The sequence below is a fragment of the Taeniopygia guttata genome, chromosome 8 (assembly GCF_048771995.1).
Source record: "Taeniopygia guttata chromosome 8, bTaeGut7.mat, whole genome shotgun sequence".
NCBI classification, from domain to species: Eukaryota; Metazoa; Chordata; class Aves; order Passeriformes; family Estrildidae; genus Taeniopygia; species Taeniopygia guttata.
Window position 1 is genome coordinate 22065210 of NC_133033.1, and position 27552 is coordinate 22092761.

Here is a 27552-nt window from a genome sequence, read left to right on the forward strand (position 1 = left end):
CTCTGCTAACAATGTTCTGAAGGAAATCCCTTTATGAGTTTCAGGAACACTTAGGAGGAAGATCACTTTATTAGTAGTATGCTTTACTATTGAATGAATTGTACCTGGCAAGTGAGGAATTCTGTGATACTTAAGATTCCTTAATTCACAATATATCTGCTCCAGCTTATGGTGATGATGAGTGTTTTCTACCTCTCAAAGCCTTGCTGGAGTTATTTGGGGTGGGAGATTTGGATCTGTACAGAGTTGGATTCAGTCAGTGATCCCTAAACCCTGTCATTTTATAGGGTGGCATTTGTGTGTAGGGTAAATTCTATTTCCTGTGCTCCCTGTGAATCTCCCTGCAGAAAGCATGGGTGCTTGCAGTTTGCATGAGGAGGATTCAAATTCCCCCATGCTAAAAACCGAACAGAATAATTTTTGTCTTCAGAGGATTTGTGTTTTTGCCTTCCCTCTGTCCCTTTTATGCCTTCTGTGCTAAAAGAAAATCACTACATGTGTGAATGTAGTGGTATCAACTTAAAAAAAGTAATTGGCTTCTTGTGGAACTTCTCTTCCTTGCTCTACCATTTCCAAGTGACAAATGTGTGGCCATTTTTTGTCTGTTTCTCATCTCCCTTTTGGAGATCTTAACCCCGCTTTGCACCACTTTTATAGACCCAAATCCGCATGGTATTAATTTGGCAGAGAATGGCAGATTGCTAACAGAAAGGATTTGATGCTTGTTTTGGCATTTTGCTTGGTGTGTTTCATGTACATCTCCTGTTGTGTCCATATTGAGCTTGGTTGTAAACTAGAAACTATGCTCTGTGGGTTTTTTTTGACTGATAACAAATCTCATGAGGTTTGGGAATCTGATGAAGTTTAGTAAGGCCAAGTGCCAAGGTGCTGCTGGAGTCCAGAGGGGGCCACCCAGTTGATCAGAGGGATGGAGCATTTTTCCTATGAGCAAAGGCTGAGAGAATTGGGTTTGTCCAGCCTGGAGAATTGGGTTTGTCCAGCTTTGGGGTGACCTAATTGCAGCCTTCCAGTACCTGAAAGGAGCCTACAAAAACATGGACAGGGACATTTTACAAGATCGTGTAATGACTGGGTAAGGTGAAATGGCTTCAAAATGAAATACATGAGGTTTAGATTAAGTACTGTGAATGAATTGTTTGCTCTGAGGGTGGTGAGGCACTGGCACAGGCTGCCCAGAGAAGCTGTGCATGCCCCCATCCCTGGAAGTGTTCAAGGTGAGGTTGGACAGGGCTTTGAGCTACTTGGTCCAGGGGAAGGTGTCCCTGCCCAAGGCAGGGAACTTGGATCTAGATGATCTTCAAGGTTCCTTCCAACGTAGGCCATTCCATGATCCTTGAGATGGAGCTGCCCTGATGGCACTTCCATTCTTCTCTTGCCTGATTCAGATGAAGTAGACTTTTGGATATTTTTTTCATTCAACTTCTTACTCCAAAGCATTAATAAATCTGGGAGAAAATTAAGACTTGTAGGTCCAGTTCAATTTACATGAGACCTCTTTTACTGCCAGTACGTAGGAGCTGAATTGTGTAAGTATCTGCATCAGTTTTAAAGCTCCTTTACATTATTAGACTGGTAAAAAGATGACTAATGAATATTCACCACTGGTAAACTACAATGGAAGATTGAGTAGAAATCTTCATCTCTAAGTTACCTGTTGCTCCTATCTGCAAAACAAATGTTCATCTACCCCACCTCCAGCAAATCCTTATATATCAGTTCCTATGCTAATATTTTAGATATAATTTAGGTTGAGGTCAGCTATTTTCATGTTATGCAAAACATAAAGAAAAAGGCTTTGTGTTTTTTGGATTACATGTAGAACAGCTGATTTTTGAAAAGTCCAAGTATCAGTTGTTTCATGGCTCTAATTTGGAATGGAAAACCAGAGTAAAGAAAAGTAAGGTGTAAACTATACTCACAGCTTCAGAATATACTATATTAATCAATTTTTTTGCATATCTAGAGGCTTTGCTTTCAGTTTTTCCTTCTTCCTTGATTCTCTTCCAAGGAAAAGCTGAAACCAAGGCAGTGGCAAGAGGTAATTTTGAACACCAATACCTTTCCCAAAATATCATCTTTCATTAGAAGCTGCTGTGGTTGCAAACCAGTCTTGAAAGCATGAAGTAAGTGTAACCTGGGCAGAGATGTCTGCTTAAGCTTTCACAGAGTCTGAAATAATAGCTCTGAGAGATGTGAGCCTCATCTCAACAGGGTGTTCTCTCATATGCCTTCTGTTTTAAACTTGAACTTTCTCTACTCTTCCTGCTCTTCCAGGCAGGCAAGGTTTAGTCACTGCATGCAGTCAATTTACTCCAGTGACAAGGCATGTATTTATTTTGGGAAAGAAACCCTACCTATTTTTTCTCCAATTATGATAAAATGAAATCTAAGGGACCCAATGGTCCTATCTGCCAAGAGAGACCCTAGTCCAGGAATGGCTGGAATTGCATGGTAGATCAGCTTGACAGGCCGCCAGACTGCTCCTCTGTCTGCAAAAGTGGCAAGCATCAGCAGCTTAAGAGAAGAGAGAAATAAACACACACTAGACTTATAAAATATTTACTGTAATTCAAAACACAGATTTACTGAAATACCAGGGTTTTTCTTGTGGGGGTGTGGGGGGGGGGGTGGTATTGGGGTTGCTTTGGTTTTTCTTCTTGTACACCTCAAATGGAAATTTTCCACAAGTAAAATGTCTCAATATTTGGATAATCATCTGATCCAAATTCAATCTTGTTAAAGTATTGGCCTTTTTTTTTTTTTTTTTGCAGAAGAGACTTTCACATTCTGTGTGTTTTGCAGTAGGTCTGGGGGGAGAGATGGAGGGCAGAAGGGAGGCAGGCGGAGACAGAGGCACAGACATGACTGTGGTTGTGCCCCGATATCCTTCCCCATGTGCTTCTTCTCTTTTTGGTTCTGTAACATCCCTGGGTGCTGGATGCCTTGCTCTCCCCAGCCCCTTGCTAGAGCAGACATGGGCATTGCTCCCTTCTCTTCTGGCTCTTTAGTCCAGACTGATCCCATCAGAGAAGTCCAATTTAACAGTGGGTGAATTAACGCTGCCTGCTGTGAGGGCCTCTCATGGTACACAAAAACCCACATTTAACTTTTTTTTCCCTAAAAAAACCCTGAGCTACATGAAGTGTGTTGCTGTATGTTAAGGATACAAAGCCCCAAGCAATTTCATTTACTTCAGTGGGAGTTGAAAATACTGGCTGCTAAAATATAGCCAAAAATTACCACAAAATGAGGCCTGGGAAAGCAAATACTTGAAACCCAAGAAAATCCCCGAGCTAAGGTTACTGCTACAACATTCAGTTCTTTTTGTTGCACATCTATACAGTTTATTATTATTTAATCTATGTCCTGTGAGGTGTGTAGGATGTGCAATGAAGCCAAAACAATATTGCTTTGGAGAAGTTAATATTTGTAATTTCCTGACTTTTGAATATTTGATTTTTCAGCCCCAGTAATGTACTAATGTTATTTTATGTGTTTAATATATAATTGGCTTGAACTTTTCTCATCTTTTCAACTGTTGATACGATGATTAGCTTCTGGAGGAAGAGTGAAAGAATGACGTTTTTTCTTTGGCCCAGTACCACAGATTCTATTTTATGCACTTTTTCATTGCAGTGTTACTATGTTGGTGAGGGAAACTTGGTGTAGGTGGGAATTTGGCTGCTCAGAGCCTCTCAGAAGAATGAGACTTGGAAGCCTCTCAAGGCCAGTGTTATTTTTATTTCCTTTCCAAACTCGAGGGAAGCACTCAAAGATTGAAAGCTTTTTATGTGTGTTTACAGGACGGTGGGTTTGCTCCAGTCGTCCCTGCTGCACCAGCTCTTCAGCAGTTTGGGACAGTGTTTGTTTAGCACTCGATAAAACAAAACGCTAAGCAGATTACAGCAGGTTAAATTAACATTTATGACCTTTAGAACGAAAAGCTCCCCTTTCCTGCTGCGCATAAAGAACATGAAAGGGCTGCTACGGTGTGTCAGTGCACACAGGAGCCGGAGCTATCCCCTGAGCGGCTTCAGCAGCGGTGAAGGTGCCGGTGCGGGGGTCCCTCATGCGGGTCCCCAGGCGCTGCCCCGGCCCACCTGCCGGGCCTCGGGCGCGCTTCGCGGCGCACCTGCCGCGGAGGGCACGGGCCGCCCGCCCTCCCCCGCTGGCCTCAGGTGACACCAGCCCCGCCGGCTCCCCGGGCCGCCGCGGAGCTTCCTGCTTCCCAGAAGGTGCCGGAGCGGCTGCAACAGGAACTGAGAGACGGGGGAGGAGGCGGTGCCGCCGCTCCGCCGCAGTCGCGGCCCGAGCCGGGGGAGCGGAGCGGAGCAGCCATGGGCCGCCGCCCGCCGCGGCGCTGAGCCGCCCCCGCCGCCCAGCGCTCCGCGGCCGGCGCTGCCCCTTCGCCCCCGCCGGGCGGGGCGCTTGTCCCTGGGGGCGCCGGGGCCGCCGCCGGGGCCCGCGATGTGACCATGGACAGCAGGTTCAAGTGAGTGCTGTGTGCGCGGGGCCGCGGCGGAGCTGCGGGGCGCGGCGGGCCGGGCCGAGCCGAGCCCCCGCGGCGGGCAGGCGGCGAGCAGGCCCCGTGGCAGCCCCGGTCCGCCGGGCCCGGCGTGCGGCGGGCGGGGACGGCAGGAGGGGGAGCCCACCCGGCGGGAGCGTGCGAGGGGCCGGGCGCGTCCGCCGCGGCCGCTGAGTGACAGCGGGAAGGGCGGGCGGGAAGCGGCGGGGCCGGGGCCGGGGCGAGGCGGGACCCGCGGCGCGGGGGGAGCGGCGGCGCCCCCCGACCCGGCCCGCGGCGGCGGGGAGGAGGGGGAGGAGGAGGAGGCGGCCGCAGCCCCGCCGGCCGCTCCCCCGCCGCCTCCCGGCCCCGCGGCCGCCCCGGCACCGCTCGGCAGCCGCGGCGCGGGGGAAGCGCTCGCAGCCGCCGGCCCGGCCGGGCAGAGGCCTCGGCGCCGGTCGGGCTGTGCCCGCTGAACGGGGCCTGTGCGGGGCTGGCAGCGCGGTGCCGAGCCCGCCGGGCCCAGCAGAGCTGCCCCAAGTGCCCCTGCCCGCCGCGGGCCGAGGCTGTTCCAGGCATCCCTCTAGGAGATGGCAGAATTGTCAGGGCTGGGCGGGAGCTCTGCAGATCATCCCGTCCTCTCGCCTTGCCAAGGCAGGGTCATGTAGAGCAGGTGACACAGGAACACTTCAGGTGGGTTTGGAACGTCTTCAGGGGAGGACTCCACGACCGTCCTTGGGCAGGCTGTTCACTGCTCTGCCGCCCTCAGTGTACTTCCTCAGGTTCAGGTGAAACTCCTTGTGTATAGCTGGTGACCACCCTTCTGCCATCACGGCATGGCAGGTGCAGAAGGGTTCCTTGGGTGTTTGGGAGCGCTGCTGTCCAGGCTGCCCTCCGGCAGCGGCCGCCTGCTCTGGTGACATTGAAAGCGACAAGATGTTACACACGGGTTTCGGCAATTGACAAACAGCTTCGTGTCTATATGCGCTGAGCAGGCTGGCACCGCGGAGTTGGCAGGGAAACGAGAGACGAGAGACAGGCTCACAATTCTCACATTAGTTTGACACATCTTTGACACTTCTGAGCGTAGTGGGATGTGAAGAGTAAACTTAGAAGCATTTTCCTGCAAAAGCAGTTTTAGAGTACTACAGTGAAAGACAGAAGGCAGTATTACTTCAATGACGTTTTTTGAGTGTAACACATCTAGGAGTTGAGTTAGAAACACTCATTTGGTGATTATAACACGAACTGATTCGCATTAAAAAACCTCAATCTGAGAGGATAAACCCAAGGCCTAAGCTAGAGCAATGTCATGGGGAGATGTAATTTCTTTTAAATGAAGTATTTTTGTGGTTCAGTTTTCTAGGTGACTCACTCAACCAAGCACAGCCTTATCAGTTTCATTCTGACCCTGCTCACCAGCCAGAGGAAAAATGGACAGTTTAACACCAGAGTAAATCTCCAATGTCCTGGATTTATGCTGTTGTAACTCAAACCAGAATTTCATCTCCTATATGCAGGATCAGTAGATACAGGATTTCCCCCCAAAAATGCTTTAAAATGCAAGGAAAGAGTGTGATATGGACAGGTTATGTCTTCATAATCTGAATTAGACTATAACTGCATATCTCAATGGATGATGGTGCTGAGGTCAGTGAAAGCATTAACTGAATCAATTAATTTGTGACAGCTGAGTTTTTCCCTGGCTCAGCCTTTGGATTTCATTCAATACTTTATTTAAAGAAACAACAGTGTTTTAATTTACTGTATGCTTTATGTGAAGCATCCTAGAAACCTGGAACCAAATCTTTTTTTTTTTTTTCCTATGCCTAAATCTCCAGCTGATTTCAGTGGGAGTGTTACACAAGATAGGAGTTCTAGTGTGAGCCTTTTATGTGGTTAAATAGATAATTGATATGGGTGCGGTTATACCGCTTGTTTTTAATGTAAATAGCAGTGTGCTTGGTAGGCAGAGAGGGGTGGATGGCACGGTAATGGCATTTAGACCTGTTTCAATGAATATGTAGTTTGGGATTAGGTTGAGTGTTAATTGCTGTTGGCACATGCAGTTTGTTATTATCATCAGGTGGAAGAGGCGCCAGCCGTCACACGCAGCTGCCCTTGCTGGCTACTGCAGCTGGGGAGGCACTGGATAAAAGGAGTTCCTGGCTGGCTGGGGCTTGGGGCCATCCCCGGTTAGGGCACCCGTGTTGGCTCTCGCACTGAATCACGCCTGAGGTTCAGCCCTTGGAGTCCCAGCTGGCCGTCGATACCTGGTGAAAGAGGAAGCCAAACGATTCTCGGCCTTGGGGTGGTAATCAGGGGCTTTTTAAAGGATAGCGGCTAAACACAGGGAATTCAAATGGAGGTCTAATGATGGGCTATTCCTACTTAGTAGAAATAAGACATAGCTGTAGAAAAGGCTGCCTGTGACTCTATTAATATTGCAGATTTATTGATAAGGAGCTTAGTAGCTTTTTTTTCACAACTGTTAGATGAGTTATGGAGTGACTTAAAAGCTATTTGATATATATAAGGCAGTGACAATATAATGTAAATAAATCACGAAGTTTAGCTTGTTTATCTTTCTTATTCCTTTCTTAAGGCCGTATAGGGAAATGTGACTTTTTGGTTCTTCCTTAGAACTAATCTGAGTACTAATTTTGTTTTAATGGTATTTTAATTCTATTTATTATTCTGCAAAAATAATGGAAAGGATATAACAGTAGAAATAAGATCTGAAATATGTATGTGATAATTGGTTGTGTTTGTTTCTTCCAGGGAAAATCCAGAACGTACCTTTGATTTGGTACTGAAAGTAAAATGCCAAGCTTCAGAAAACGAAGGTAATGCACTTTGACTATGATATTTATGTAGAGAAATGAGAGCTGGAAAAAAAAAATTGACATCCCAATCTAGTGTTATTTTATACTTTGAATTGCTTTTGGACTGAGATTGTGTTAGAACGTGCCTATGATTATTCTATTGCTTTTTAAAATCTATTACTTTGTAGTTGTGGGGTTTTGTTATGTTTTGATTTAACTGTTTTTGTTCTCTATGGTATATTTACAAAACTTGGACTTTAAATGTGTTTTCTACTCTTAAAATGCTGATTTTTTGTAAGATTTCATTTTAGAAGAACAGTTGACTTCTGTCTATCAGGGGAATGTTAATTTTGATCAGTGTGATAGAGAGAAAGTAAGTTATTTTCTGAAAAACAATAGGAAGAGGCTTTCTTTGTAGCTCATGTTTGGCAGCTGCCTTGGTTTGCTACACCATAAAAACAGCAATGAGCTTGAGCTTGTATCAGCCGTCACTTTCACATCTCTATAAACATGAGGAAAAAGAGATGTAGTAGTGCGAGAGTTGTCTGAGAGAGGCTTTTTTTTGCCTCTTGGGTAAAAAGAAGATGGGCTTTCCAGCACTGAAATTAAAGTGACCTCTTGAAAGTCCACTGGGGGAGCTTGGTTCATGTTCTCATCCGAGGTTGTTGGCCTTACAAAAGCAAAGGGAGAGGAGGAGTCTTGTTGGGGTTGTATTGTAGTCATGTTAGTCTGTGACAGCTGTGTCTTAATCACAACTGTAAAAACAATAAACTGCATCTTAAAATAGACTATATTTCATATCCTACTGGGCTAAAGGATACTATTTCCAGAGTTTACTACTTTAACAAGTAAGAGGCCTGTAGAAGTTTATAGCCCCAAACCACTTTTTTTTTTTTAAATATATATTTCAGACACCATTTCTGTTCATGTGAGTCGTAGGAATGTGCCTAATGTGTTTGGAAAAAAAACAAAACATTTTTGTTGAAGCTAAACAATTGCATGTATTCAGGTCTTTTATTTATTTTTGTAACCAGCCAGCATCCTCCAGTTTATCGCCTGCTTTTTTGATTTGTTGTTGGTATTAGGCAAATCAGGTGGACTTTCCTAGCTGATCATTGTTGTGGCTTGTATCACATGGCACTCTGCCTGTTTTTATATCCCTTTTGCAGTTTTTGCCTTAGTGATTTCAGAGGTGATGTCTGGGAACCCTGCTTAGCTACTTGACTTTGGATCTGTTCCTCCTTGCATTGTGCTTTTAGTCTCTGCCCCCACCCAATGTCCCTTCCTGGGGGCCTGTTCACATCTTGGCTTAGGTCCAGCTTCAGGCTACAAATTTTATTCCCTTTTTTTCCTTTCCCCCTGGAGAGCTAGACTCTTGGCAATCCTTCCAGGTCTTCATCTTGAAAAGTGTGGGCTTTTTTCTTCTGTGATCAGAACATGGATCTATATCCTTCTAACTCCTTTTATCTTCTGTTTGACTTCTCATTTTTCTTGCGCATCTTTCTGCCAGTGCCGTCATAAGAAACCACTTCTCCTTGCGTGCAGCTCTCTGAAAGACTGCCTACATCTGAATTTTGGTCATAGGCACTTCCCTTGCCTCTCTTGGTTGGTCGTTTTGCTGTTTATCACTTGTCCTCTCCGGAGAGGAGCATCTTTAAGAAATCTGTGTGTCTCCTCACACTGTGACATGAATTAATGTGGGGACTGTGTTTGTGACTATATTGTGGTTACATTCTCTGCTATTCCCCTTTTTGTCACGATCACTTCTATGCTCTCAGGGCTCAGTTGCTCTTGGTTCATGGGGTGCCCAAAGATAGGAAGGAGGTTTGGTACCAGTAATTTTTTGGAGTCTGCAGAGTGTAACTGGTGCAGGGCTTAGGGCATCTTCAGCTGGCCTGAAGCTTGTGTTGATTCTTGGATGCATTCACAGATCAGGACAAAAATACAGTCCCCTTTGCCAATCTAACAGTGCTGGCTGAATAGTCCAGTTACCATCCTGTTGTACTTGGTGACACATCTGGGATTTGTTTTAATATCTTTCATATCATATCTAATTCGGATAACAAACTCACTCCAGTGAGGGCTTTACATCGTATTTACATATGGTATTATGAGCACAGTGATGTATCAGATTAATATATCTGTTAAATGTTAAATGAATGTTAAAGTTATCTAAAGGAAATTCACAAGGGACAGAAGTGTATTGTTTTCACTGCCACTTTAGAAATGAAGCACAGGGCTTGTCATGCAAAACAGGGAGCTTTCAAGGTTGGTTTATTATAAGGCCTAACAAATTTGACAGTTACCCTGTATTGTAGGTCTTGCCTTTAAATAGATTTTCATGCTAGGATAATCTTTTGAATATATCATACTTGAAAACACGATCCATTCACCTGGTTCTTTGCTCATGCCTCTTTCTTTCTTATGAAAGAAATTTGTGTTTAAATAGGGGCTTTCTCCCTCGCATCCCATCTGCTCCTTGTACTTGATCCTGAAGCTATGTCAGGACTGAATTTGTGACATCACTGTCACCAGTGTTGCCGTGGAAATATCACAGCTGCAAAATTATGATCTCCCTGTATGAGTGAGCAGCAGGAGGAGCTGACTTAGGATAGAGGAAGACCTTAATGTGACCCGTGTATCCCTAAGCTTTTTCTTCTCAAGCTTCACTGTAGTCTGTGTTCTGTATTTTAATATCCTGTGCCAATGTATAACTGTTGTAACAAATCAAAATGGAGGTGGCCTAACTGCACATGGAGCTCTTTCTAAGATGTTTTTATGAGGATGGTAAATACCTGCAAGAATCTGACATGATTGAGAATTTTGCTGTTAAAATTGTTTAACACTTTTGGAAAAGTATTTTTTCATAACTTCTTAATTACAGCATAGCTCTCCTCAAGGAATATCAGTTTTTCAGATGTTACATTGTCCTAGGACCGTTCCAGCTGTAAAGGATCATACATACATGGAATTCAGCAGCATACAGTTTCTTACATGTGTTAAGAAGTTTGTTCTTCAGTTATTCCATTAATTATTTTCAACATAGGTGTTTACATTGACTAGAAACCAAAGAGAATTCATGTAAGTTAGTATGAATTTATCACTTCATGTTTGGTAGGTAGCTCTTGAATTGGTTACAGGCTCAGTTGTGCTAACATGTATTTATTTATAGGTGGATAAAAATTTTGTTTCCCACTGGATACATGGTTTCTGGATTTTTTGTGGTTTAAGAGTAGTTTACATGAATATTTGTTACTCTGTTTTAACCTACAGGAATGCACAGCAGCATTGCTAGAACAGTGATCTTCCACCCCTTTCCTCAGACAGGAGAGGAAAAAAAGGATACTCTCTTCCTAAATATTCTCATAATTCCTTCAATCGTCGGGATATATGCTTACTGTATTTTCAGAGTAAATCTCCAAAGAGGAGACAAAACACTTAAGATCAACATGAGATTGTAGCCCAGATCATAACTTTGAGTCCTTTGCAGTGCTGAGGGTAGTAAACATCAATTAGTAACTAGCTGATGTGACAGCTTTTACTTAGGAAAATTCATAACCCATTTCTCACAAGACTTTGAGATGAATTAGCCTCTGTTCAGCAGAGTTTGCTAAGTGACTGGGACAGAAGTGCTAAGCTATTCTAAGAGCCTGGTATTTGTTAATTGTGAATTTGGCTTGCAATGTGAGTAGCACCTTACAGAAAAAAGTTTTACACTGCCTTCCAGGCAGTTGCATATTTTTGTAATTCTTTTCTGTGTTTTTCCTTAATGAGCAGCGAACAAGAAATAGCAAAAATGTGTGCTCAATTTAATATCAGCAGTAGGCCTTCTGTATTAAATTTTCACTTACTGACCCATAGGGCAGCTTGATAACAGATATTATCAAAACTGCTGTGTTATTTTAAGGACAAGAATTGCTCTTTAGCTTTAGGGTGAAAATTTTTTGCACTTTGGGCTGAGCCACCCTTACTGCGTATCAAGACTAAAGCAGTGGTTCATTTGTCCTAAATGCACAGTCTTAGATAAGGTATTGCTCAACAGCTGCACCTACAGCAACTGTTCTCTTCTCCTGGCACTCTTCTGTCACTTGAAAATTACACTGCAGCTGGCACTGGGAGATGGGTTGGAGCCTAAGAATTAATTGAGCAAAGCTGTCTTCAGCTTTTTTTTTTTCTTTTTTTTTTTTTGGCCTTCCTTCTATCATGAAAAGTAAATTGAGTTTCTGGAAGGCTGATGTTTCTGAACTTTTGCACAGGATGTGTCCAAATTAATAGTGCTATTTTAATCTCTGTGAGGAGTGTATATTTATCTGTGTATCTATGAGTTCACAAGCATGTACAGGTTGTGCATACACACCTCTAGGTCTGAACTGTGGGTTTGAGTTAAATGGGCAGAGATGAAGCTGGCAATTTCACTCAGTCGGTAAATTTTATATCCTGTGCATTGGTTCTATTAAAACTGGGTTGCAGATGCAAAAGGCAGTGCAGATACAGTAGAAAAGCAATGTGCAACAGCTTCTGTGAACATAAAGCCTTCAGCATTTCTGTCCACAGTTTCCTGAGAAGATGACTCAAATTGGTTTCAGTGTGGTTAAGAGAGTGCTGTTTGCTACACCTTCTTTTTCTTTGATTATTGCACATTAAAAAAAACAACAGAAAGGCTCCTCGGGGGCTGCAGGTAAATCCAGAAAAGTCAACCACTGAATTGTGGTTTGGGTCTAAAGCAGTCCTGACTGTTAAAGTTTTACTTGAAAACCCTTTTGAAGTACCAGTTCACTTTCTGTCCAATATAAGAATAATTGTTGGGACACCCTTGAAATTTGGTTGCTTTGTCTCTATTTCTTTTTTTAGATGCTAAGAAGTCTTATATAACTCTAGGACTAGATAATATGATTTCCAGAGAAGGTGTTAAATAGGTTGTGTTGAATTGCACTATTAATAACTCCTGTAGTTTATTTTGCTTCTGCCAGAATGATAATAAAGCTTAGTGATGTGTGATCTCCAAATCTTTTTTCTTTAAAGGGCCTTATATTCATTAAATTTTCAAGAAAAAGCCACAAATCCAGTTTAATTGTGTGTTGGTAGAGTTAAAAACGGTATGCATTAAGTCCAGGAATTAGTTTAGAAGTGCAAAATTCTTTGTATGAGGTTTGATTGCTCTCTGTTAAGGTACTAACAAAATACGTAAATTCAGAAAGGCTCTAATTCCAAAAACAAGTTTAATGCAGTTGTTAGTTTTGTCCAAGGGTAACCTGTCTTGCTTTGATAGGGTTTTGATCTGGAGTCTTCCAAAGCTGCCTGTAGGATTGTGGACAGAGCAAGCACCACTTTTTCTTCTTCTGTTTTTTCTTCACTCTAGAGAGTTGTTTGTTAACCACATACTCTGAGCCACTGGGTGTAACGTGCTGATCAAGATAACTTCTTTCCTCTGCTCTGCAATTTTTTGTACAGCATCTCTTGAACCTGATGAAAAAGATAATTCTATCAGTGATAATACATGAAGAAGTCTGCAGGATTTTTTGTAAGAGCAGTAAAAACTTTAGATGCAGTGTTTATATACTGCTGACCTTTTTCCCTGTTGGTTTTAGCTAGAAGGGTACTAAATAAGTACTGGCCCACAGAAAGTTAGGTTTCTCTACTCTTTAAAGGATGCTTTGTTCTTCAGGTGACTGTGGAGGGCAACTATATGTTGCTATGAACTAGATAAGCTTTCCTAAAGTATTTAATTTATGTGTATATTTTTAATCTCAAATACTGTTAAGAGTATTAGAATTAAATTAACATATTTTAATTTTTCAGTTGGTAAAATATCATTTGACAGCATTGGATAGCTGCTTATAGTCTTAGCTTAGATGCAGTTTCTGTGTATTAAAAAATAAAGCTTGCTTTTTAGATTCTTCAGAAGTTTCATTGAGCTTAACATCTGCTCTCCTGCACCAACTCATTAACTCATGTTATTTAGGTTAGTGCTACTTCCCCGTAGTGGTTTTTGCTTTTCTGTTGAAATTTCGAAGCTAAAAAGGACATTTAATCTAGCCTCGTTTCTCTATAGGATTGACTGATGAGGAGAAGAAAATATCAGTCTTTTGTTGAGGGTTGTGTAAATGCTTTGAAGACAAAAGCAGGTAGTATAGGAAAAGCAGGTAGAGCATCACTTGTGTCCTTTAGACAAAACCAAGGAATATAAGCCAGAGTTTGGCTGAAGTTCTCTAGTGTATGAACACCAAGCATAGCTGTAAATCCTTCATAAATTATAATCTTTAAACCCTCCACTTGTAGCTAAATGAGTAATTTCATTGTGTTCAAATTTCTGGCATTTAATTGGAAAACCCCTGAGGGTATGAACAATGTCTTCTGTGTGTTTGGGCTGTCACTATCACAGAGTGGGTGTTGGAAAATTATGAACAACAAAACCAATTAAGACAAGAATGATTTTGCATCTTAAGATAAAGATTGGCATTTGGATGCTTTTTACCTTTCCCTTCTGTTCTCCAGAGACTGAGAAATGCAGTGTAGTCTCTACAACTTTCAGCTTCTTCACAGATGCAAAAATGTGGAGGAAAATGTCGCTACTTTTCAGTGTCTCATTTCCTACAGATCATTTTTTTTCCACCAACCTCCAGAGATTCTTGGATGTGTGTGTAATTTGGAGGTGGGTGCAGATATGTGTGTGTAGGAGGGGAAGGGGTGAGAGCTGCTGCAGAAATAGGTCAAGGAAGCCCTTTCTCCTATCTCGCCCGCATTCTTTACCAGGGTGAAGAGCCCTCAGTGGGGAGGGCTGACCCTGCTCCCAGAGCCAGAGGACAGTCCTGGGAGGGGTGGCAGCTCTGCTCTGCTCTGCTGCAGAGATTCCAGCTGCAGTAATGTGGGGGCAGGCACTGTGCTATCAGTGCTGGGCGAGATGAATTATTCCCCTGCAGGCACTTGCCTGGCTGTGTCACTTTCTCGTGTAATGCCATATGCCGCTTTCAGCAGTGTGATCGGGTTTTGGGCAGTGAAATTAAAAGGGAAAAGCTTGATGAGTTAAGGAATACAAATGCTAAGCTGGTATAAAAAGGATTTGGTATAAAATTGAGTAGAATGAACAAACTAATATTAGTATAACTAAATATAAGTTGAAAACAGCAATGTGTGTAATGTAGTCAATTGGTATGAAAGTTGACGTTCTTATGCTTTTTTCAAATTTAGTTTTAGTTTCATTTTAGTACTTCAGTATTTGAGATGGCTGCCTGGGGGATAGTTTGTGGGCTTTTAAATTGCTTGCATTCAAAAGTGTTAAGAGTTTGCATATTTTCCTAAGCTAATGTCAGCATGCTTCAGCCCTCCCACACACTGAACAGCCAGCCCATCGTACACAGAGATTTATCTCTCTTCAATGGGATATTTTATGCTGCTTGCTCTCTTCATATATAGTTTAATGACTTTTTTTTTTTTAATGTATGGAGGATTTAAAATCTGCTGAAAAAAACTTTGAAAACTGGTGAACTTCCAAGGTTTAAAATGCTGTTTTTGCAAAGCTGTAAGACACTTTTCTGTCTACCACTCATTTGAAGAGGCTGAAGTGTAGGGTTTCCTGTCTGGTTAACAAAATTGGTTTTAAAATTCTTTTTCCTTTGCCACTCATGATATTATCTGGAGAATAGCAGATACATGTAGATGCACATGCTGATCATCTAATTGTTGAAATGGATACTTCTTTTTATAAATAAAAAGCATGATCAGGCTACAAAGGGAAGAGTTATGTAAGTGTTCAAGGGCTTAAAAACCCCTGAAGCCAAGTAAAGTGCTATTTTTATTGCTTAAAGTAATGTAGTAAGAGCGATTTGAGCATAGCATTGCTTTGCAACTAATATGTTAAGAATCTATATTTTTCATGTCAGGCTGATACGTGATAACTCCAAGATCCTGGTAAAAGTATATTTACAGGCAATTACTTAGGATGGAAGATCCTATGTGACAGATAAAGTAATAAAATGCTGAAAACATAACTTCTGATAGCCACCTTTAATATTTTCCCATGTATTTTGGAGGGCTGTAGCTTTATGCTTAGAATTCAATAATTTGAGTGAACAAAGGCTTTTTATATTTGGTGAATCTGGTTTAGGAGAAAATTTTAAAACTTAGTATTGAAATTTATATGGAAAAAAGAAGAGAAAAAGCAGAAGATAAGAAAAAAAAGCCTGAACAAGATTTTGGGTGTGGTATCTGCACTTCCTGCACTGGGAAAGCCAAGGCAGCAGTTTACAGTCATACTGTGTTCCTTTGCAAAATTTTCAATCCTTGTTTGGAAGGTTTTGTCCAAGTGTTAAATCCTTAATTAGAAACAAGGTTTGAACAACGCCCTTAGATTATGTTTCCTGAATCTGGTTTCTTTACGCATTTGAATGGGTATTCAGATGTAGATTAAAACCTAGGCTAAAATGAAAAACTTGTGTCTGAAAAGAGCATATTGGTTAGGGCTTCTCTGGGACATATTTTTAAAACTTTCTTAGTTAATGGCAAGTTTGATCATCATAGAGGCATAATTGTCATAGCCAAGGTATTTTGCTGTAAGTGGTTTAACACTGCATTGTTCCTTAAACTCAGAACCATGGAATGACACAAATACTTCCTGTTCATCTGACTTTAGATGCTGTTCAATATCAAGGGTTTATTTGTTGTGCCACTTGAACCTATATTACAGTACATATAATATTGTTGTGTTATCATTGTGTGGATAGGGTGAAGTGTTTGCTTTTGGGAGGAGGCAGTTCTTTTGCTGCGTCAAAGGACTAGCTAAATGCAAAAATCTGCTGTCTTAGTAGTTAAATACTGGATGCCAAATAGTGAATTTAGTGTATTGAGATAGTTGCACTTGACACAGGGAAGCCATGCTGATAATGATTATAGGCACAGTTGTTTCCAGGAATGAAATTGAGTTATTATGGAACAGTGTTACTTTTTATATCCTCAGGTTAAGATGCAGGACAAAAAAAAAAAAAAAAAAAAAAATTGGTTTCTGCTACATTGAATGTGTTCTGTTTAAATGCAGAATAAGAAAACGTGAAGGTGAAGGACAAGGGTTGTGTGGTGATTGCATAGTTATCTAGAAATCTGGAAGTCTACCATGAGTTTGAAACAATGGAGTGAAACCATTGTGCCTTTAGAGTGTCAAGAGGGAAACAGTTACTGTAATGTAGTCTTGCTGGCAGGAGCTGATCCTTTATGCATCCTGTTCCCACCTTCTGGAGGTCACTTGGCTCCTAAGCTGTGTTTGCTGTTTGTGATTCACTTCAAATACTGGCCCTGCTAAAAACATGTGAGGGAAGCATCCTTCCTGCTTCTGGTGGCACCTGGCAGGCTGGCTCTGTGGGCAGGCTCGCCATCCAGCTGCTGGGGCTGCTCAGGAGCTGACAGGAATAGTTCACTGTGCAGGTCACACAGGGAGGAACGATGGGATTTTCATGCTATTCAATGTAGCATTGGATGTTGATTGATCTGTTAGTGTTGATTTCAAGTATTTCAGGTTTGTTCAAGTAAATGTATTGCCAGTTCAGGAAGCTAAACACAACTAGGGATGCCCTTACTCTGTCCTACTATCTTCCTGTTGGCTTTATGTTTGAATCTGATTGGGTTTTGTTAAACTCTTCTCCTGTTTTTGAAGAAATGGGCTTAATAACAGTGGTGATTTTTCCCAGTTTTTCTGTTCACAAAAAAAAATTTAGCTCCTAAGAAAAAACCCACATATTCAAAAGTTAGATCCCTGTCACCTGTGGGCACTTTGAAGCATTGCAGATTTGGAGATAGATTAAATTTTCATTTTGTGTAAACAAAATTCTGACTAAAGACCACAGTTGCACTAAATTGGTATAATGCAGTATTTCATAGAACTGAAAGTAGTTAACAGTATTGTGACACAGCAGAGGAAATTCTGATGAATTTTGTGTCCAGGAAAGACTTTTGCTGGTATTCATCCTCTAGGTAACTTTTACCTCTAAGAATATTGCCAGCTTAATGAGAAGTTCAGTTTCCTAGCAGCTGATGAACTTTTGCTGTCACATCAGAAGAGGCTGTGATGTCAGTGGTTCTGTGCCAGGACAAATAAAGCTTCCTGACACCGAAACTGAGTTAGGTGAGGTTCTGAGCATTCAGTTTCAATCAGGCATTTTTAATTGGTGCATCTGAGTAAATCCCTTTTAGTTTCTGGGAATGGACATGTTGCATGCAATGTAAGTATGTGTTTCCATCTGCTTTAACTTGGGTTTGGAGCCCTCCAGCACCTTATTAATTCTAGTCTAAAAATGCTTTTACAAGTTTCAGGCAAGAAAAAAAAAAGTCAGAACTAGCAAGTGTAATTAATAAGTAAGGAATTTATAAAGAACTTTTTTTTCCTTGTCTTGATACATTATGCTGTATTACACAAAGAATTATTTGAAGGATGTTCTTTTGCATTCTGGCTGTGATGTTAGAAATCAATACTACCACACTGCTTTACCAAAAAAAAGCTTGAGATGACTACCCCTCAAGTGCCTGGGTGGAAACAATTTTCACTATCAATAAAAACATTAATAAACTAAAGTCTGTCTTAAACTGTGTGGCAGCTAGTGATGGTGTCTCTCTTCTTTTTAAATAAACAATTTTGTGTGATGCTACTGGACTGACAGATACAGCAGACTGTCATTGAGAATACTTGTCAGGTTTTGCAGTCCTTGGAGGCAATTTGCATTGTGTTTTCAGCAAGTGAACAAAGCAGAAATCATCTCAGCTCCTGGTATTGGGGAAGGTGATGAAGGACAGGGTAAGCCAGATCAAACAATAATAAAAATAAACTAAACTACCAGAGTTTTCAGTGGAAGTAGGATGAATTTTGGAAATAAAAAGGTAGCAAATTGTGTTAGCTGTGGTCAGCAGAGCACTTGAGGCCAGTAAATCTATGAGGATGGGCAGATCCAAAGCACTTGATCTGTAATTGCTGGGGAGCATGAACTTGGTCTGCTTATATATTATCTGCTTTGTGTAGCTTAAATAGATGACGAAGATCTGAAACTGCAGCATGCATTGAAGCTCTAAAAAAAGAAAAATACTTTGCTTTCAGCCTGAAATTATTTCAGTTCAATCTGTAGGTTTGCCTGACCCTCCAAGATGTAGGCATGCATGTCTCTCAGCTTTGAAACCCTGATTTTTCTCTGTGTTTCCCAGAAAGCTTTGTGGTAACAACATTTGCTGTAAGAGAATCCATCTGTGGCTTCTCATGTCTTGGTGTTTTGGTTAGAGATGCTTTCTATGGCTGCTGGACCTTCATAAACTGGAAAATACTCTGTGTAAAAATAAGGGTATCTTGTTATGAGATGCTCTCTGCAAAAGGAGAGTACCCAGTAGAAATTCTAGCTTTCAGGTGAACAGTGGCTGAACTTCATATGCTCTCCAGCTTTTAAAATATTCAACAACCCATCTAAAAGGAGAGAGAAATGCTGACTATAAAAATTGGAATGTGTGTTCAGTCACTTTGTAAGTAAGATATGGCCTAGGATTGTAGAATGGTCTATGCATTCAGCAGTTAACATTATCGTTAATGACTTTAGTAAAAGAACCTGGAATTAATTCAGCTTAGGACAGTTGCAGAGTTGCTCATTACAGCTGTACTGTAGCATGGATTTAGAACCAATCTGTGTAAAGTAAATGCAGTTTCAGACGCAGTAGATGCAGTTCCAGATTTCTGCTGAGAACATAACTGGGCTCTGTATGGACCCAAATCAGAATTTCTCACATTATCTCTTAGGAACATAATGGGATTTTATAATCTGATAAAATAACATTGTTTGTTTTGTTTCTCGCCATGTACATTCCTCCTTTTATCTTGATATAACAAGGAAATTTGATACTGGCATGTACTACTGGGAGACTTCTGCTACTGGAGTTCTGATTCAGTGTATTTTAGCACTAGAAATTATTACTCTAAGCATCACCAGTATGTTTTAATTGTCAGCATATCTCAAAATACTCATCTTTCAGGGAGCAAGACAAAACGTCTTGCTAGGACAGAAAGTGCCAGAACAGCATAAACAATAGTTGCAAGCAATGTGATGTTTGGAAGTGCTTTGTATGCAGAGAGATCAAAGTGAGTTTGGTCTTTTCTTTCTTTGTTTTGTTTTAAGACGTGTATTTAGTTAATGTTGCTTTGGGTATGTGGAACAGTATATATTTACTTAGCAGAGCAGTTACTACAGCAGCTTTGTGCTTGTGCATTGAACACAATGCAAATCATGAAATAGATACAGATTGCTTAATTTGAGATGAATGTTGAAAGTTAAGTGCTACAGAAACTGAGAAAAATACCTTTCTAGAAAAATACCTTTCTATTAATCAATTTTCCAGAATCTAATTTTTTTCTCTTTAAGTCATAGCAGTATATATTCAATTCATATATTTAATAGGAATGCTAGAAGTTCTGTCATGTTTGTAAACCAAAAAGAAATTATAGTGTATGTTATCTTAAATTAATATTCTTTTCAGAGAGAAATACTGATCCATTACAAGAAAATAGTATGTTTTGAAAACCAAAGAAATCAAATTTGAAATATCTATCAATCGTTCTAAAGTTTAATTACCATGTCATGTTCATGCATGGTTCACCAACATTTATGGAGGCTCTTACTTAACTTCACAAGGTATTAACTAGATGTACTGGGATATTGCAAATATGCCGGGTTAGGCAGAGACAGTTTTGGTTTCAGGTCTTCTTTGAACACCAGTGGCCAAGAGAGATGAATTTGAAATCAATGTTTTCAATTTCATTAGGTTCTTCTTAAGAAAGTGTTTGCTACAGGGCAGCATTGGAAAATGGTGTTTTGTTGAGATCTGCTAATTGACTCCTCTAATCTGAAATTCTTAAAGCATTCTAATAAAGTTATTATTTGTTGTCAGATAAAATGTGTGAGCAGTGAAACAAGAATTCTTTCTTATGTAGCTGTATTAGAAGTTATGGGCATTGATAGAATGCACAGATCTGGGTGTAAAATCTGCTTTATGTACAATGAACTGCAGTCCTCCCCTCTAGAACTGTGCTTAGAAAACTTATCGCATACACTAAAGATAAGGAGTCCAAAACACAGGATTGTACAGGATACCAGCCAAGTCTGGTCTTCAATAGTGCTAAGTCAACAAAGAAAAGCACTTTATAAACAATAGCTGAAATATCTTCCTAACTAATGACTAGATAGCTCAGTAGTTATTAATAGGATAAAAAATCTTTCAGCTCTGGAATATGTTTACAGAGCTCCAGAGCTCTGATATTTTCTTCCTTCTTCTTTGGAGTGTCCTGTTATTGTCTTTACTTCCTCCTTTGCATGTGTGAGATTTATGTTTTCATTTGACTTAGCAGGGCTAAGGGAAAAGGATGAAAATACCCCCAACATTTTAAGGGCCATACATAATCTTTGAACCTTGTTGGATTTTGCCGTGCTCAGCCAAATGGGGAATAGTTCCACAAAGGTAAAACACATCCTCTGCTTTAGTAGGAAGTGCAAGCCCCAGTCGCTGTGAAGGGAAGTGTCAAAAGCCTGGATCATGTTGCTGGGAGCTTGGGTGATGCTTTACTGTGGGCCACATCAAGGAGCTTTACTGCTAATGAGTGTCCATTAAGGCAAGTTCTGCGAAAAACCACAGGTCTTTCAAAAGCGTTTTGCAGGAAATAGGTGCTTCAAGCTTTAGGTGAATGACTAATACTGAGCACAGTGCATTTCTTGGTAGTAGTTCTTTGGTGGTAGTGGGAAGTGTTGCTGTCAGGTTGTTCTGCAGCCTGTCGTTCCACGGGCAGGAGGGAGAAAGCAAAAGCTCTCTCAATTACTGCTGCCCAGAAGCTGCGTTGGCGGAATTGAAGTAAAAGTGAGCGGATGAGCAGTCCTGAAACTGCCCCAAACAAGACGACATATACATGCTAAAATTCAAGGTATAATTACACTAGAGAGAAATTACATAATTTTCCAGAGTGCTAGCTTTTTTTGTGCCTGGAGTAGGACAGTCCCAGTGTTGCTTTGCTTCTCTAAACTTGCCCTGCCTAAGAGAGCTGGCCCAGCAGAGCTGGTGGGTGTCTGTGCCTGGCACTGGGTGCAGGGCTCCCCGGAGAGCAGCAAGGAGACATGCAAACAAAATCCAGCGACCAAGGACTGACTTCTGGGAGGGAGCAGATTAGGACTTTGCTGCTGTGTTGCATCACTTATCATATCTTTGTTTTTAGAGGGGAGGATCTTGCTGAACTCTGTTCTTGGAGTTCAAGGTACCGCACAGATGTGTTACATTTAAGACAAGAGACTTCATTTGATTTCTTTCTTTTTACTCAATAAATGCAAAATGCAGAGAATAGTGGAGGGGACTCTGAGTCTGCTTCCGTTCAGGCTGGAAATTCTGTCACATTTTAAATGAGCTTTTTGCATTTCAGGGCATTTGATAATTGTTTCTGTTAATAGCAGACTCGTATTGCTTTCCGTGGAAGCAGATTTGAAAACAGATCAATATTTTAAGGAACTATAAAAAAGGAATGAATCTGCTATAAAATTTATGAATGGATGAATCTGTTCTGAGCTTTCTTTTTGTTGCCAAAGCCTTCCTGTGTTTGTAGCAAAGTAAAAACAAATGCTGAAGTTCATGTTTTGGAGTTTTTTTACAGTGAACTACCAATCTATGGATTCTCATTCCAAAAGCAAAACAAAGAAGTGATGTATTCACTTACCCTTTGCTAGAAACTTTTCTGGGGAAAAATGAACAGTTTGTAATCAGATTTCTCTTAAGTAATTTACAAGTGTTACTGCAGGATTATAATTGGTAACCTTTGTCTTAAACTTAGCTGCTGGGCTTTGTGGTGCTTGAAGTGAGTCATATGTTGTACCACGGCTTAAAATCTTACTGATTTGTAAGTAGATCTATAACTCCCATCTTTTGAAGGAGTTTTAGTAACGGAATAATTGAGATTAAAATGATTCGAGTCCAAAGTGATGGTAGGCAAGTAATTATTTGTGTTATCTGTTGATGTTAAGAGGGAGTTGAGATGTACATTTGTGTGTAGTTTACTTTTCTTAATTAGCTGCTTTTAGAATAGTGTGTATTGCATAATTGTTAGATGTTAATTTTACTATATCCTTGGAAGATCAGGCATGAGAAACACTAAGTGTAAGAAAGGACAAGATGGTAAACAAGAGCACATGGATGAAGACAAAGGTAAACCTAGTCATCTATGCAGGGTGGTTTGTAATATGTATTGTATGTGTTTGGTTTATAACTGTCTGTAAAAGACATTTTTCATGGCACATCAGAAATGAGATTTTAATATCTTCCTTAGTCGCTTAATGAAGCATCCCCTTACCACAGTGCAGTTGGTTCCCTGTTTTTCTGTATTCTTGTTTTTGAGTTTTATTTTGGGTGCAAGTGAATTGTGACTGAGGCTGTTTGTTAAGAAGATGCTCTATAATTTGAAAAACAACAGAAATATATTCTTAAATTAGACTTCTGTATTAAAAATTTAATTTGCAGAAGTTTTGTGCAAAAGAAAGATGTTGCTTTTCATTGTCAGGGCAAGTAAAGATTCTGGAATTTAATTCACTGCAGATGAGTTATCTGTGCACTTCTTGATGTTTAATGTATACATGATCCCTATGTGAAGGCACATTCTCTTTCACATAGCTGGTAAAACACTGGTTAATAAAAACAGCTGAAGTTAATCACAGCAGGTGTTGCAATTCAGTACTTTGGTGGTATTGGCCAGCACAACCTGAAGCTGACTGAAATATCCAGGAAATGTCTTCTGGGAGATGCTTAACTCTTCTTTCCAGATCTGACAGCTTAAAATAGGTCTGATGTTGCTGCAAGGAGCTCAGCGTGCAGTCTGTGGAAATAAGGCTGCCTGCTTGGAACAAAACACCTGACCCCTCAGTCTAAAATATGCACTGTGTGAAGCTCTTTCCTGCTTGTATCCCAAACTAAACCATTACCCATTTTGAGTGATCTCCAAAAGCATCAGGCCTCCCTTTTGCATGTGTGAAAATGTCCTGGCCTTCCTCATTGTGACTGCAGGGGGATTAGTCTGGCTAGGGAAAGGCCTAGAGGGCTGCCCCTATCACCTGCTCCATCCATTTGTGTCCCTAGTGAGATTACATTTTCTATTTATAAGTGAAAGAAAAGTGGAAAATGTGTCAGAACACAGATTCTGGCCTTCAAGGCAGAGAGGGAAAATGGGGTGGAGGCTTTGCAGGAGTTCATTCCTCTGCCCGCCTGCAGCTGCTGGTGGTGCTGGGCGTAGGCACAGCGTGCTGTGTGTCACTGCCCAAAATCCGCCTTGATGGATGGCACCATCGTTGCTGCTGCATGGGTACCCATGGTCACCCTGGGTTTAGAAGCTGCTGAAAACAGGTATTTTCTCTGAGTGAAATGTGTGAAAGCACCACCGGGGTTTGAGCTCTCTTTATACTCTTGGCCTCGGCAGCAACCTTGAGCAGTCCTGTTGGTGGCTGTGGTACAGATTTTGTGAGCAGGTTCCTTCTCTTTGTTTTAAATATGCTGCTATTGATTCCCTTGAATTATATTTTTTGGGATTTAATCCTAAAAAATAGGGGTTATTTATTTCCTTTTCTTCACTTGTTCTACAGGTGATGTTTTCCCCCACATCAGCTGTGTCTCTCAACTGAACGTGTAATTTACTGAACCTGCCCAGGAGTAGATGCTTTTCTATACCTAGCTTATATTTTATCTTCTCTCAATCTTTTTTGGGTTTTCAGGAGGGGGTGGTCCAAGGTGGTGTTGTGCTGTGGATTTCTGCAGAAGCTACAGGGAGAATTTTGGAGTGTTCTGATTTTTAAGTCTCCCATGTTAATATTTTTTTGTTTTGGCAGTAATGTGGTATAGAGCTAAAATTAATAACCATAAGACAATCAATTTCAATTATCATGTTCTTGAGTTAATGCTTTGTATTTGTTTACTTCTCAGACATCTTGTCTTTCTGAAATCAGTTTGTGTATGCTCTCTGACAGGCCTACATATATGTGAAAACATGCATCTTGTTGAATAATTCTCAGTCAATAGCTGACCTGCATAAGCAAGTTCTTTGGTACCATGAACAAAATTATAGTATTAGATCCTCTGTTTTTTTTCTGTGGCAGCTGTGCTGTTTTGGGGGGTGACTTAGGTGCCTGTGTATCACTGGTCAGCTTCAGAGAGTGCCGACTCGCCCCAAGCAGACCTTGTGTGTGAGAAGGCAGATTGCAGTGGGCCTGGAGCAGAAGCTTATCTGCTCAGTGGTGCAGAAGGCAATCCTTTCCAATTTAAGTACAGTAAATGCTTGTATTGCTGTTTTCAGTAGCACTTCTGGAGATTGGCAGTCATTGGACAGGGCAGCAGTAGTTCAGTGCAAGGCTGAGGGTGCTTGTGCTCCAGTGGCAGTGCCGCAGGTGTTGCAGGCAGTGACTCCCGTGCACAACACATCTCTCCTTGGGAAGCAGGCCAGGCAGTCTTGGGAAAGATCACAGGGCCTGAAACATCAGAAGTTGACTTAAGTACTTGTATAGCTAAAGAGATTAATACCCAGCAGTCTCTAGGTTTGACAGCTATCCTGTATGGGCTTTTTTTTTTTAAGGAACATTAAAATACTTCCTTAAGCATGACTGACCAATGTGTCAGAGGGAGATGCTGCTGTGTGCCTGATGTCTGACACTCCTGAAGACAGAGAAGGTTCTTATATTCTGATTTCTGTCTCCTTTGCAAATCCAACCTTGTTTGCCTGCTGAGAGAACTGAGGTTGTTGTTAGGCCCTTCCTGGATTGTTGCATTTGTGTCCAGACTCCCAAATCCTGTTGCTTTCCGCATGTTGCTGCCATGACCAGGCACTGTGGGGTGCTGGTAAAGGATAAACGTTGTTGTTTTCTTTTTCCTGTTATGACAAGGATGATTTCACACTTTCTTGTTTCAGCACAAAACACACTTAAAAAAAAAAAACAAACAACCCCCCCCAAAAACCTAGCACACCCCTGTCATGTTCCCCCAATCAATCAACCTATGCCAGACAGCAATTTGTTTGCCTCTTATTTTGAGACACTCTGGCTCTCTTTTCAAAACATATTGGGGAAATTGATGAGATGCATTTCCTCAGCTGTGCCTTATTCTGCTAGCAAAGCCCAGGAAATTCTTTACAAATACACACTCAAAAGAAGCCGTAAGAATTCCAAGAAGATGCAAACATCAGTTTTTCTGCAATAACAAATTACTTTCAGAGTTTCAAAATATATCACATGCTTATTCAGACATTAAAATATTGCTCAGATCTAGACTTTTTCCCTGGCCTACTTTTTTTTTTTCCTCAAGAGGAAAGAATAGATTTTTATTCATGTTACTTTAGTAAGTGGTCCTGCTACAGGATTATTCATGCTACAACAAAGCAGGTGTTGCAAAGAAACAAATTTTAAGTCACTGCAGTGTGGTTTGTTTTTGTTTTGGTTTTCCCCTTTATTATTTATTTATTTATTTTCCCCTGGAAAATCCAATGGTTTGTTTGCACTCTAACTTTATGGATACCCTGTCTTGGTCAGTTTTCCTTACAGGTCTTGTTTCATACAACAAGGCATAAAATACTTCTGTTGCCATACTTGTTTTATTTTATTTGCTGAAGATAACTGGGACAGTGGGCAGTAGTGACTCCACGCTTTCAATTAATTTTGGAAGATACAATTATTTTTGTATGTCTTGAGTTCTGCTTTAGTGTATCCATAGTGAGTATAAAATTAGACTCTGCAAATATCCAGAATGCTGTGCTATAATTTAATAATTTGTGTATTATTTTAAAGACACCCATGAGCAATGGCTGCTTGCTTATAAAATGCATTTACTGACCCATGAGTTAATTGATCCCTATGACTATTTAAACCTCAGGGCTTTAAAAGTTTTTCTCTTATCTTTATGTTAAACAATGGAAAGTTTTACCGTATGTTCAAATAACGTCTTCATCAGGTTCACAACAGGATACCATAGTTAATTTTCAGTTGAGTGCCTTACAGGATTTTCTTTTTGCTGGCTGGTTGGGTGAAAGTCTAGACACTGGGAGACGAGGCGTTAGAGGGGCCTCACAATATAGTTATTGTGAATGGTAAGTAGGAGCAGCTTCCTCTGATGTACGGACTCCATGCCCAAACCAGTGGTACAAAGGCATAGCTTTTGTTCAGGGGGATAGGGGCTAATCCGAATGCTGCACACTGTGAAAAACCTTTTATGGAAGGGGGGAAAAACTTGCCTGGAAGGTGAGAGGTCAGCAGTTTAACCTCTGACTACAAAACAAGAGACCAGTGAAGAATGGGACGAACAAGGGGGAAAAATACTTCAAGTACTCCATTCTTTGTTTATCAGAAATGGGTCAAGCAAATGAGTGTCAGGAATGGTTACAGGAGTTCTGATGGGCTGCAAGGAAGTCTGAAGATGTGCTGTGGCTTAGTTGTGCATTGCTACAACATGGACTTTGGAGCTCATATAGCTCTCTCTTAAGTGCTTGATAAAGAGATCCCCAAAACAAAATCCAATCTTTCAGCAGTCCTGAAAAGCACAGACACTCTGCTGTCCTCCTTAGCCCATGTCAGGTCCTTTTGCTAGTTCAATTTTTTATTCTAATTTTCTTTTGTGTAGATTAACATAATTTAGTATTTGGCCTTCTAACTCTTTGCACTGTTTCTGGGCTGATTTTTGAAATTTGTAAAGCATCACAGTAATGACATGCTCACACGTGTTCAACAGGCAGTGAGATGGGTCTCTTTTTAGCTAAAGCTGTCGATCTTTGGGTGGTCAGTGCTATTGTACAACAGCAGGGGAGAGCTGTTTCCAATCTTTGTGCAAAGGAATATGGAGGCTTTCTCCTCTGATCTCATTTTGGTATTATCAGTGCTGAGAATTTAGTCACAATCCAATTAGAAATGATGGAAGTTATACTCACTAGTAGTTAAGCCTCCCATAGTCTCAGGTCCACCTGTTTGGACCAATGGGTTGTGCTACTATTGGCTCAGGCTGGGAGAAGATACCAACAGTGATTAACACACTTGGTGCACTAAAGCTCCCTGCTAGGCATACAACCATTCCTCGTGCTTCACTACATCCAGCCCATGAGAAGCACTGCTCACCTCCCTCCCGGCCTCTCCCAGCATGCAAAAAAGCAAAGAAGACATAATGCCTTGCTTGTGCACCTCTGCAAGTTTTATACTT

At 41.0% G+C, this 27552-nt stretch overlaps 1 protein-coding gene across 6 annotated transcripts in view; it reads left to right on the top strand.

Moving 5' to 3' along the window:
* Window positions 1–27552, top strand: part of DENND1B (DENN domain containing 1B) — a 179804-nt gene that overhangs the window by 23950 nt on the left and 128302 nt on the right. For 4 of the 6 annotated variants that reach the window (XM_072932638.1, XM_072932641.1, XM_072932639.1 and 1 more), the window contains exon 2: window positions 7307–7371. In XM_072932638.1, the coding sequence (XP_072788739.1) occupies window positions 7307–7371 (65 nt within the window). Of the gene's footprint in view, window positions 1–4104; window positions 4514–7306; window positions 7372–27552 lie in introns of those variants that run through there. The other 2 variants (XM_030279377.4, XM_030279378.4) reach the window with 2 other exon arrangements.